The following is a 12247-nucleotide window of genomic DNA, read 5'->3' as shown; positions in this document are numbered from 1 at the left end:
AAACGTTTTATGTCCCATTTATTTCATCACATTGGTTTACCTTTTTGCATGGGTGCTTGAATGTAAATGTTCACAGCTAGTCTACCTTTTCAAATGGGAGCACTACATGTAGGAACTAATGTTTGAAGTTTTGACTTGCAAAGACACTGGACACTATTGGTAATCGTCAAAGACCAGTCTTCTCACTTGGTGTTTCTCAACATATGCATCAAAGTTGTGAGATAATAATGAAAGAAAAAATACCCTTGTCACACGGAGTTGTGTGCTTTCAGATGCTTGATTTCGAGACCTCAAATTCTAAATCTGAGGTCTCAAAATCAAATTCGATGAAAATTACTTCTCTCTCTGAAACTACGTTACTTCAGAGGGGGCCATTTCTAAATGTTTTATACTATCTATCAACCTCTCCCCATTACTTGTTACCAAGTCAGGTTTTGTGATGATAAATATTTTTTAGTAATTACCAACAGTGTCCAATGCCTTTAAAGGAACATTACAGAATTGGTAAGAAACAAAAATCGTAAAGATCATTGATTTACAAAAAGCTTACATGGTCTAATGATGATGATAGGAGAATAAATCCCTTAAAATATTTCTGTCTGAAATGTCATATTTGATGGGAAATAATTAATTGGAGTTTAACGCTCAGTGAGCGTTTTATTCATTTTTGTTTTGGCATCGGTGCAATGCAAAATTTGTAATACGTTTTTCACTATTCTCTCGTGACCCAGATGGCCGATCGATCTCAAACTTATACAGGTGTGTCATTTTATGTATATGATGGATTACATAAAGTGCTTACACTGCCAGTCAACTGTTTTGTTAGCAAAAACCAATTCTGTAATGTTCCTTTGAAGAAAGGTATTATAAATATAAGTAATACATGTAGTAAGGCCAGGGGTGGATTTCACAAAGTTAGTCCTAACTTAGGACTAGTCCTAAGCAATGCTAAGAGATAGGACTGGTCCTAAGTTAGGACCAGTAACTCATCCTAACTTAGGACTGGTCCTATCTCTTAGCATTGCCTAGGACTAGTCCTAAGTTAGGACTACCTTTGTGAAATCCACCCCAGGCCACCAAACTATTCGTTTTGCAAGTCCTTTTGGTTGCTAAGCAGTTTGCAACAGCTAATACTATTTTCAATAAAAATGTACAGGGGGTGGGGGCATGTTAAATTTTGGGGTCTGTGAATTACGCTTGAAGCAGGATCACAAGGACCATTAGGAAGACAAGAATTCATCACAAAGTTTTTCAAGAAGAAGGCCATAGATTGTTTCATTCATAAATAATACATAAATGGAAATTTTATTACAAATCACTCGATCTGGTGACTTTACACATTGCCTTTTACAATCAATGTACTTAGACGTACATTCTTTAAATTACATCAACTGATTTATACAACTGCCTTTTTAAATTATACATTGTTTAACGTAATAAATGTCGTTACATAAACATCCATTGGCAAATATTTAGAAAATCAATTACAACTCTAAATAGGCTTGGCTTTTATTTAACTTTGAAATACTGTCCAGAGAGTTTTAAATCGTGAAAGTTAACTTTAAAAGCACACAAGTGAAGGAGAACGGCCAATAATTTAATGACTCCTTTTTTTATGACCAGCTCAAGGTCCCAATTTCAAGGAGCTGCTCAGTCAGAACGTATTGCTCAACAAATTCTGCTAAGCAGAAATGAGCATAATACCAGTCATAAATTGTACATGATGTGACAAGGTAGTTGTGCTGGTCAGTGTTAGCATAATTTTGTGTGCTTAGTGCAACTTTTTGTACTTTTACAAACAGCTTTGAAACTGGACCATGGTATTACTTCACAAATTGCATTACGCATTCTCTGTGGAAGATCTCCTTAGCAGAAATCACCAGCCAAAATGCCATGTGAACTGTTTGGACAGTTGCCATTGCTTCATTTTTAGAAAGCTGTTTACAAGTAACAAATTCTGCTTACCAACTCCATTAAATCAGGCCGAGTTCTAATTTATCATATATTTATTTAAACAAGAATGTCAAGAAAATTGTATTTCTTTGGATTTGTGAAACATTTTAAAAAGAAATTATTAATTGTTCAATCTTTCTGAATAGTAAAGAGGTCAATTGCCTTTTTTTATGACCCCCCCCCCCCCCCATGAGTCCCATAAGCATATTTATGACTTCTCCTGACACAAAACGTTTCAAAACTGAATAACTGTCAACATTTTGTGTATATTTCGGAATGTCCTCTTTGGAGTGGGTCGATCATGTGGGTTGGCGTATAATAACGTCCGCCAGACATTCCATTATGTAGCATACACAGGCTTGCACTAATATTGTGCTACGCTTTGTTACCCCCATATAAGAGAGACAGAGGTTACTGGAACTCATGCTCTAAATCTCCCTCTTATACTGGGATTAACCTGTAATTGGGCAAAATGCATTTTTGCAGATTTGAAAAATAAAAAGGGTGGGAAATAATTGCTTGTGCCGTTAGTTTTTCATGGTATGGCAAGAGATGATTCTACGAAGAGAGAAAAAAAAAGTTGCCAGACAAGAACAAAAATTCAAATGAAGATTAAATTACAATTATCTGTCTGTGAGTGTTTGGCAATTTGGTTATCATTAGACTTAGGAGGTTTGTAATTACATCCACTTCATAATAAAAAGGGAAAACCCTCTTCAAAAAACACTGATTTATTATAAAACCTGGGATTTAGTCTTGTATTTTAAAAGCACACACATCAACGACATTATTTCACTGGTAATATATAAATATACATCATAATAAATGGCTATATAGGTGGAATAATGGCATGACAAATAAGTATGCAGGTGGAAAATTATTTCTTAAAATCTGGCAAATTATTTGGTAATCAGTTATGGACTTTACAAAAGTTCTAAGCTACATGTATAGGGCCTAAGGGCCCAATTTCATGGCACTACCACCCAAAACCCACGCTTACGGAGCCCTGTTAAGTGCTCGATCCTAAAGCCTGGTTCATACACCATGTACTTCCTGTGAATGCAAGTGCGATACAAATTTTGACGTCACAAATTTTCGACAAATAGTGCGCAACAGTTGCACTTTGTTCAACTCCTCCAAACTCCTATGAACTGGGTTTGAATACTTCCTGGGAATGCGATTGCGATACAAATGTTGGCGTCACAAATTCACAATGAATAATACACAATAAGTCAGTGTTCAACTCCTGCAAAACAAAACATTTGCTGCGAAAACAGCCATGTGACATCAACATTCACTTCGTATTCCCAATTGCAGGAAATGAGAACCGGGTTTAAAGGCAGTGGACACTATTGGTAATTGCTCAAAATAATTATTATCATAAAACCTTTCTTGGTGACTAGTAATGTGGAGAGGTTGATGGTATAAAGCATTGTGAGAAACAACTCCCTCTGAAGTGCCATAGTTTTTGAGAAAGAAGAAATTTTCGACTAATTTGATTTCGAGACCTCAAGTTTAGAATTTGAGGTCTCGAAATCAAGCATCTGAAAGCACACAACTTCGTGTAACCAGGGTTATTTTTCTTTCATTGTTATCTCGCAACTTTGACGACCAATTGAGCTCAAATTTTCACAGGTTTGTTATTTTATGCATATGTTGAGATACACCAAGTGAGAAGACTTGTCTTTGACAATTACCAATAGTGTCCATTGCCTTTAACCCTCCTACAATCGGTGCCTTTTTGTAACAAGTTGATACACCATTTGAAACCATTCAAGTGAATGGTATTGAATGGTATGATAGCTGCGCAGAATTCTGAGGTGAGCAGAGCCATGAATGGGCCCTGAAGTGAGTGTCCAATTGGAGTAACACATTGATACAGGTATTGTGTAATGTCTAATAATACAACGTATCCTCGTTGTACTGCAGATTAAACGTTCATTTCATTTTGCCCTTGTTTCTGTATGCTTATGGGCCCAATTTTAGAGCTATTTTAAAACGCAGAAAATTTGGCTTACAAATTGTTGTTATCACAAATTATGCTTGTGGCGTGGTGTTTTCGCTGTTTAAACCTTATTCTGGTAAGCACTTTTGTCTCGTGCTGAGCTACTTTTTATCCTTAAGCAGCTCTATGAAATTGGGCCTTGTGGGCAGACTAAAATCATGGTTGGGATTGCCACCAGTTATCTAGCCTTGCTCAAGGCAGTCCAATTATTCACTCCGAAAAAAGACCGCCGCTGTACATAAACCCACCCGTATTCACTGTGCGTAACATCGCACGACACAATGCCCCGTACACTATCCGCATGCGGAGGCCGTCAGGCCGACAGCCTTGTAGGGTCTGTGTTGAAGCCACTGACCTCATTACTAAAGTAAGCGAAGAGTTCCCACAGTCAGCTCATTACCATAATGCCCGCGAAGGTAGAGACATGTCTACATCACATACCGCCACCACGGACGCTCAGCGAGCATGATAGGCGTGCGTGATTGGACGTCAAAATGAATAATTCATTTGCCTCACGTCCTGTGTTGTCTGATAGGTCTGACGAAAGATATACATATTCATGGGCTGCATACTAGCATATCCGAGAGCCCCCCAATTTTTTCCACTTGTGGAAATTTTTCAATACAACACATTAAACCCGGAAGTTACAGACCCGACAAGGCTGTCGGCCTGACGGCCTCCGCATGCGGTTAGTGGTACGAGTGCGGATGACTTGTATGCACAGTATTCGTACGATGTGACAGTGGATACGGGTGGGTCATGCGGTGTGATAGCACGCACCACGCACAGGGTATACGGGTGGGTTTACAGCGGCGTCTTTTCGGAGCGAATAATGCAAATGCCTTGAGCAAGGCTACCAGTTATCTAAATGAGTCTAAAGCCCGGTTCATATGTACTTCCTGTGAGTGCGAATGCAAGGCGAATTTTGATGACAGGCAGCACAGTCCTGTATTATTTCCCAAGCTCGTTTCAGAACACATTTTAACTTTTGCGAATTATTTGTTGCCAATTTGGGACCTCAAAAATTGTATGCATTCGCAGGAAGTATGAACCGGGCTTTAAACATGTAACGAGATTACAAGATGTCGAAACTGCAGATTTTTCTAATAACAAAGTCTTAACGAGTCTTCTCACACCGTAGTGCTCATGACATTGTACATCATGACTTACAAGGTAAGGTGAACCATTACCTTTTGTAAAAACTATAATGAATTTTTTTTTATCTTGTTTCAGTTATTGATACCTAACGCTCATACAATTCACCGACATTAATTAATACTGATATTCTGATGAAGTGATAATACAGTATGCATGTATACACATAGGATCATTCTACCCAAGTATTTTATATACTTTTTAATCTACTTTATGTCTTCAAAAGAATTTACTTCTTTAGCCCAAATACTTTGGGGTTCCGCCTAACAATATTGTGAAAGTGAAATGCTTTTACAGGCATTGCACACAGCCCTACATGAATATATCTTTAGTAGGGTACAAACATGGAGGAAGGAAATGAACAGTGTACAAAACATAATAGTATGTTACATGTGTAGTAGTGTGTATTCTACATGTTAATGAAAATATGGTAATGTATGCCCTACAACTTTTAATTAAGACGAGCTAGCTCGATTGTAGTCTTGAAAATGTGTGTGTTTCACATCATGCTTTTCCGATGAGTGTACTGTCGTGACACATTGTCTATCAATCATATTACATTAAAGCACAATTGGACATTCATAAATACCTCAGACAGTTTCGCCAGTCCTATTGGGGGAGAGCGCGTCACATGGGGCTTGATAATGACCAGCTGGAGCTCTGTTTATAACCGGTAGTTTTCGGATACTACACACCAGTCTTGTTACAGGCGATGCGGGTGCTGTCGGTGAGTTGTGCAGCACTGTGTGTGAAAGGAAAATAAGAATGTCTTGCACCAAGACTATACGCGCACTAACGGATCCGGAAACTGTCGTCTCAGTCATAACAATGCAACACACGGACGTACAGAGCTCAAGTAGTCCGAAACGGAAAAGTTTGAAAGAGTTTCTTACTTCATTACGCCCTTTAACCAGAAAGGCATCTATGAATGGGAATAAAAGAGAAGTGACTCATTCTTAACCAGCCATTTAAAACCTCACACGGCAACAACCCTGCCGGTTTTAAACGGCCATTTAGGAACTCGTTGCTACCCTTTTATTGCCTCATTTATTGAAAAGAACAAAGCAAGTTTAAACACAAGTTGTACATATATGTAGGCTTTTTTTTTGTTATGTCTGCGTAAGGTTTACCCATGATTTAAGACAATCATTGTAGAGTGCTTCCCGCCAATAAGAATGGTAGGCCTACAATTGCACAGTATACAATGCATGTATCTTATGGCAGGAATTATTATCAAAAGATAAGAATGTTAATAGTATGAAAAAACTGTTATAATAGAACCATGTTGCAGGCATGGAATAATACAGAGGCCATAAGGACATTGGGCCTCTGTTTTCAGAGTCTCCAATGTATAGTGCCCCTGCAAAAGTTTATCATACACTTCCCAATTTTCCAATTGTGGGGCTCGTAATTCACACTGGACCGCTCGCAGGCCAAATGACTTATAATGTAACAAATGCACGTGATTAGCCAAACTACACATGGGGTCAAGTTAACAAGTCCGCTAAGCACAAACACACATTTGCTAAGCATTCAAACACTTCACTTTTAACGCAGGTCGGTTAAAAATGTCATTTGATGTTTGCTGATTGTGACAGGCTGCAAACATTGCTCAGCAAAACATGAGGTATTTAAATCAAAATTTAAATACCTCACGTTTTGCTGAGCAGCTTTATAAAGGCAGACCCTGCTTAGTGAAATAAATTTGCTTAGTTGGTATGAATAAAATGCTTAAAAAACTCTTGACCCCTGTTAAAGAGTACATTGGATAATATTTTAAGCCTACGAGGTCAGGTGCAGACACAGGACCTCGTCTTTTAGGAAGCAATTCATTAAATTTTCATGTCACTAAAATTACAAATGCAGAGAAGGAAACCGGCCTCAGCTGCACGTACTATGGGTGTCACCTTCATTGGGAAATGAGTTTGTTGAGCCGTTGGAACTGAGCGAGTTTGTGGAATTGGACGGTAACGTTCTGGGTGAGCTCTTATCCCGTAACGCCTGGGATAGGAGCTTCGCTCCATCCGCGACTGCAGCACAACATAGCGATAACCGCTGCATGAGTTCAGCATTGTGGAGGTCCAATGACGCCGCTCGTAGACAGCTGACCAGTTGGATACAGGAGCTGGCAATGCTCATACAGCCTCCTAAGATGGCTGTTTGGATCTTGTGGCCGTTCTCGCAGAGCTTAGCTGGAGTGCCGATGTGTTCCTGCTCGGTTGCATACTCCACGAGGGCCTGGCAAGATTGCACGAGTGGTTTGGCGAAGGTGACACAACGTCCTCGGTTGGATTCATCCAGGGTAACCTTGTAGCGTCGTATGCTCAGTAGGAGGGTACTAGTGCAGGATGTGACGCTCTTGATAGCCAGTTTGAATTGCTCTTTGTGGAAAGGGTCGTCGCTGGCATCGCTGGCAAGCTTGCTAGCATTTGTAAGTGTCGTTAGATTCTTAGCGATCTCCGTTGAGATATCAACTACAACTTGCGGCGATAGCTCCATAAGTGGTGTGTATTGCAGTCTCATACAGCAGTGCTCAATGTCAAATCTGGCTCGGGATATCTTATATCGATCGATAATCCCGGGAACGGCTTGCTTAGAGCCGGGTTCACTGATTGCAGCAAGGTAGGCAGCATGCCCAGAGCATTCTATAATATTTACAACAAGATCGGTCAATTCATACAGCATCTCAGCCGTGTCTTTGAACTTCCCTGACAGGAACTGTATCCGCACTTCTCGGCTTAGTATCCCGAGTCCTTTGGTTTTAGCGATGAGCGTATCGCGACACTTGGAGAAGGACTCTCCCACCGTCCCGGTCACGTTGTCGGTGTTGACCGGTCGCGTGTCACTGGTCAACAGTAACAGATCGGCCACAGTCTGCATCTTGCTGGTGCACAGATTACACACGACGCTCAGCGACAGCGGACTAAGGAAGTCATTATCATTTGTTTGGGCTGCCATACCGTGAGGGCTCCATCTACGATGACGACGGACGAGATGGACGGCACACCTCCGCGGCTGAACGGCGACTGGTATCTCCTGCCAGGGTCGAGTTTATCCGTCCGCACATTGCTGTGACTCCCAACCAACTGCATTATCATCCCACTTCCAATCACTTTGTGGGCAACACAATAAGGTAAAGCCCCTCCTTCCTGTGCCTGAATCAAAGGAGATCAGCGTCCGATGGGTGGAGCATGATGAGGCATCAGGCGATGACGGTGATTGGTAAGGACAGGCTGGAGTTGACGAGACTACGGGAACATAAATCAGGAAATGCAACACATATGGCCATTTAAAATTCAATATATATACAGTTGTACAAATGTATGATCAGTTAATTTACTAATTAGACTCAAATATTCATAATCAAATCTGCTACACCAGAAAACCAACTGTCCTTTCTACGTATGTATACGTAGCACTCAAAAAAAAATTTAAATATGCACTGTAAAAGTGAACTTCTGTTTCCACAAATTAAATTCTGTTATATACTGCTAGCAATTTTGTTTAATTGCTTAATTCTTTTCTAAAGAAAATTTGTAAAGGATTGTATAATTGGGGTTGTTTTTGTTGTTTTGTAGTCTGCAGCAATGTACAGTTTTTGTATTTTACCATGCACACTATTTAATTATTTTTTAGAGACAATAACAGCTCAGTGTAGGAGTAGACTTGACATAACTTTTTCCACACAGTGATTGTTTTAATACAATAGCCACAATAACAAACTAATTTGTTTCTATTTAATGTAATCAGACTGATTTCCAATATAGAAGAAGTTTTCATTTTCACATTTAAAACTTAAAAATGAAAGTGTTACATGTGAAGAGATGTCAAAACACGATTTCAATCAACACTTGTGTTGTATTGTCAATCTCAGTTCCTTTCACCTTCATTTTCTCTAAATTTATTTTCGTTTAAAATAAATTAAGGAATGTACAGTTGAGCATGTCTAAACATTTAAGTTGATAACTTGAAACAAAACACATCCGGTAAAATGACATCTAGGGAGGACAGTCCTTGCTTTGCTTTTGTGTTCAAAACCAAAAGGGAGGTCACTTAAAGTAAAATCCAGGTCTAATCCAAACAAGGGAAGATTAAAGGGAAGTACTAGATTGTTGGTCCTTATACGAACATGTCTGTGCATGTATTGTTGTACAGTAAGACAGAGTGTTTTGTTTCTCTTTTAGTGGTTCTTCATTGGCTTTGTTTTCAACAACAATTTTTGTTTCTTGGGATTGGGGCCTCTGACGTATCCTTTCATTCTGTTTTGAATTTTACATCATAGATATCAAATTGTAAATTGATAGGCTATAGTGCCTAGAGTGAACAGAAACTGTATGAGTGTAGATCCAGTCCCAACCATCACAACACTATTTTATTTTAGTCGTTAACTACATGTAAATTTTCATAATTAACCTTTACAAATAAAAACAATTAGGGTCAAGCATCATTAAGAATCAACCCCCAAAAATCTATTGTAAAAATTGTACCTGTTTAAATTGGGAAGTGCCTTTCTTTTTTATTTCTTTTACACCTCGGGCAGATATTATTGTTTGTTTGTTTTTCCATCCTAATTTGTTAGTGCTAATTAAATTAATGCTAATGAGTTAACAATGTCAAAGGTGTGTATTTAATCGATAACTTTCCATATGGCGCCACCACCTTTTCACTGATTTTTACAAAAAGGGATATCTCATTGAGGTAAATTAGACGGTGGCCCCATACGGAAACATTTTCAATCATCCAAACACAACAAGGTCCAAGGAAAACGTGATCGTATACATTTTTTTTATACAATTGATTGTTTTACTTTTTACATTGTTACTGTAATTATTTACCCGAGAGATAGCTTTTAACATCGGTCTCATCACTGTGACAGTGATGAGACCGATGTTAAAAGCGGAGCCATTTAACAAACAGCTCTACAAGGTGGGCTAATTCAAACACATCTAGAAATAGTTATACTCACATTAAATATCCAACTGCATAGTGAAGTGTTGACTGCACTTACTATCACCACACCACGGGTTGCCGGTGCAGTAGATTTAGGACCGGTGATCTATTCCGATCTGCACCATGCATGTGCTGCACGCCCAGTGTTTAGTTTAGTTAACCAAGGCTTAGGTTTTTGTCTCTCTCTCTCTCTCTCTCTCTCTCTCGCTCTGCTGTGTCGTGTGCCTGGATCATGGAGTCCTGCCGATGCCGCGGCCAAATCATCCGCATTCACCTTCCTACAAAGTGTTCTGTATCACTCAAACCCGTCATTTTGGTGGCTACCCATGAAGTGTTAGTTCACATTGTGTCAGCAATTTGATGGTTTTGTTGTTAAATCCGTCCAAGCAAAGTGAAACAAATTAATAAATTTACATTGGTTTGTGTGTAATTATTGCAACCATCTCAATTACGGGATATAAGTGCAGGTACCTTCCTTTTTACGTACAGACTATTTGGAGTTGGAAATAGCGCCATCTTGCGAAAAAAAAAGTTTGTTAGTTTTTAGGGAGGTTTTTTTTTTCGCGAAGAGGAGCTGCAACTTTTTTGAGTGTCAAATTCCCATTCGACAAGCGCATTCAGTTTATTTTTTATCTACGCATTAATATTTAAAACATGAAATAAAATTTCTTTATAGACTGAGGAAAGGCACTTAAGTCATGATTTCTACTTTGTTGTAGACATGTTTATATAGAGCCCCAATCCTATTGCATCCATTCTACCTCCACTTTGAGGTACTCCTATATGAACTATTTCGGTTTCGTCCGCTATCGTCTCCCGTTACGAAAGACGATAGCGGACGAAACCAAAATAGTTCTAAGAGTACACTTGAGATATGTAGCTATTTCTACCTCAATGCTCCAACCGAGGGCGATTCAAATCCCCTTTATCTAAAATAATATTGTGACTTTGAATTGAATGTCGTAAGCCCTACTTCGAATTCAAATTAGTGTTAATCGCCCTAATCATTACAGACACGCAATCGAAAGACATTAACACTGAATTATTGCAAACTCGCACTTTCGCTAGACCCAGTGACTGGGGCGTTAGATTCCCTTTTTGTGTTAACTTATGACTGATAAGAGAGAAAAAAGGACCAATAATGCCATAGTCACTGGGTCTACGGAAACCAACATCAACACAACAGCAACATCAATTAAATCACCGCAAGCAAAGTGTCAAACCATCGCGTTAAGATCAAGTTCTAAGATATACCGAGTAATAAATAATCTTGGGAAAAAAAGAAGAAAAAAAATCTGTAGCATAGTTTTTTGTAGTCCAAAACAATCCTCGGCGGCGGAGCAATGAGCTTGTAGAGGGCGCCACATTAAGCCTGTGTCGTGGCTTTTCACCCTCGCGACTCCCATATATTTAATGGAATGTGGAAATAGTTTGACACAAACTGCATTCCTGCAACTTATGGAATTTATTCACTACAAAATGCAATCTGATCGATATTGGGAATGAATTGTCAATCCACTGTCATTCGGATAAATTTATCGACTATTTGAGGCCTCTGGAAGCAACACACTAATAAGTAATATATACCATGAAAACAATCTTGTTTGAGTTGTGTACGAGGAAGGCTTTCTCCAAGCGAACTAAATGATATGAGTGCAAAGAATAGCTAAAAATAATAATAGTAGGCTTATTACAAAAATAACAGTGCGACGGGATATCAACCTGTGAATAAACAAACGGGTGTTTCTTGTAGAAATACAAGTTTCCAGGCGTAGCCCCTCAGTGTTCCCAACCCAATTACGGGCTAAAATCCACGGCCATCAGATCAACCCCGTCGCAGCTGCGGCAGCTTGCCGGGAGGGCATGATGCCAAAGAAATTAACACTAGAAGGAACTGGATTTATCTCTGGATCCTCGCAGTAGAAAATTTGGGGGAGTATGAAGGCCTATCACAAGATTAAATTGGCTTCTGACATTTCACTCAAACTGAGAAAGGTCGGATAAAGTTCTCCATGGTTTAAAGACAGTGGACACTATTGGTAAAAAAAACAGAAAAAAGTATTAGCATAAAAACTTACTTAGTAACGATCAATGGAGAGCTGTTGATAGATATACAACATTATGAAAAGAGAAAGAAGCAATTTCTCACTCAAAATAATAATATTTGAATTGAATTCGAGACAT

General features: G+C 39.1%; 1 protein-coding gene across 1 annotated transcript; it reads right to left on the bottom strand.

Moving 5' to 3' along the window:
* Window positions 1–1325: 1325 nt before the first annotated feature.
* On the bottom strand, window positions 1326–10507 carry LOC139937862 (talin rod domain-containing protein 1-like). Its single transcript, XM_071933221.1, has 2 exons — window positions 10080–10507; window positions 1326–8361 (listed from the first exon to the last, which is right to left on the bottom strand). Exon 2 carries the CDS (start codon window positions 8069–8071, stop codon window positions 6995–6997), a length of 1077 nt encoding a protein of 358 aa, XP_071789322.1. The 5' UTR covers window positions 8072–8361; window positions 10080–10507; the 3' UTR covers window positions 1326–6994.
* Window positions 10508–12247: the final 1740 nt, after the last annotated feature.

The sequence above is a fragment of the Asterias amurensis genome, chromosome 5 (genome assembly GCF_032118995.1).
Source record: "Asterias amurensis chromosome 5, ASM3211899v1".
NCBI classification, from domain to species: domain Eukaryota; kingdom Metazoa; phylum Echinodermata; class Asteroidea; order Forcipulatida; family Asteriidae; genus Asterias; species Asterias amurensis.
The sequence above is the reverse complement of the archived record's forward strand: the minus strand, read 5'-3'. Positions and strand labels throughout refer to the sequence as shown.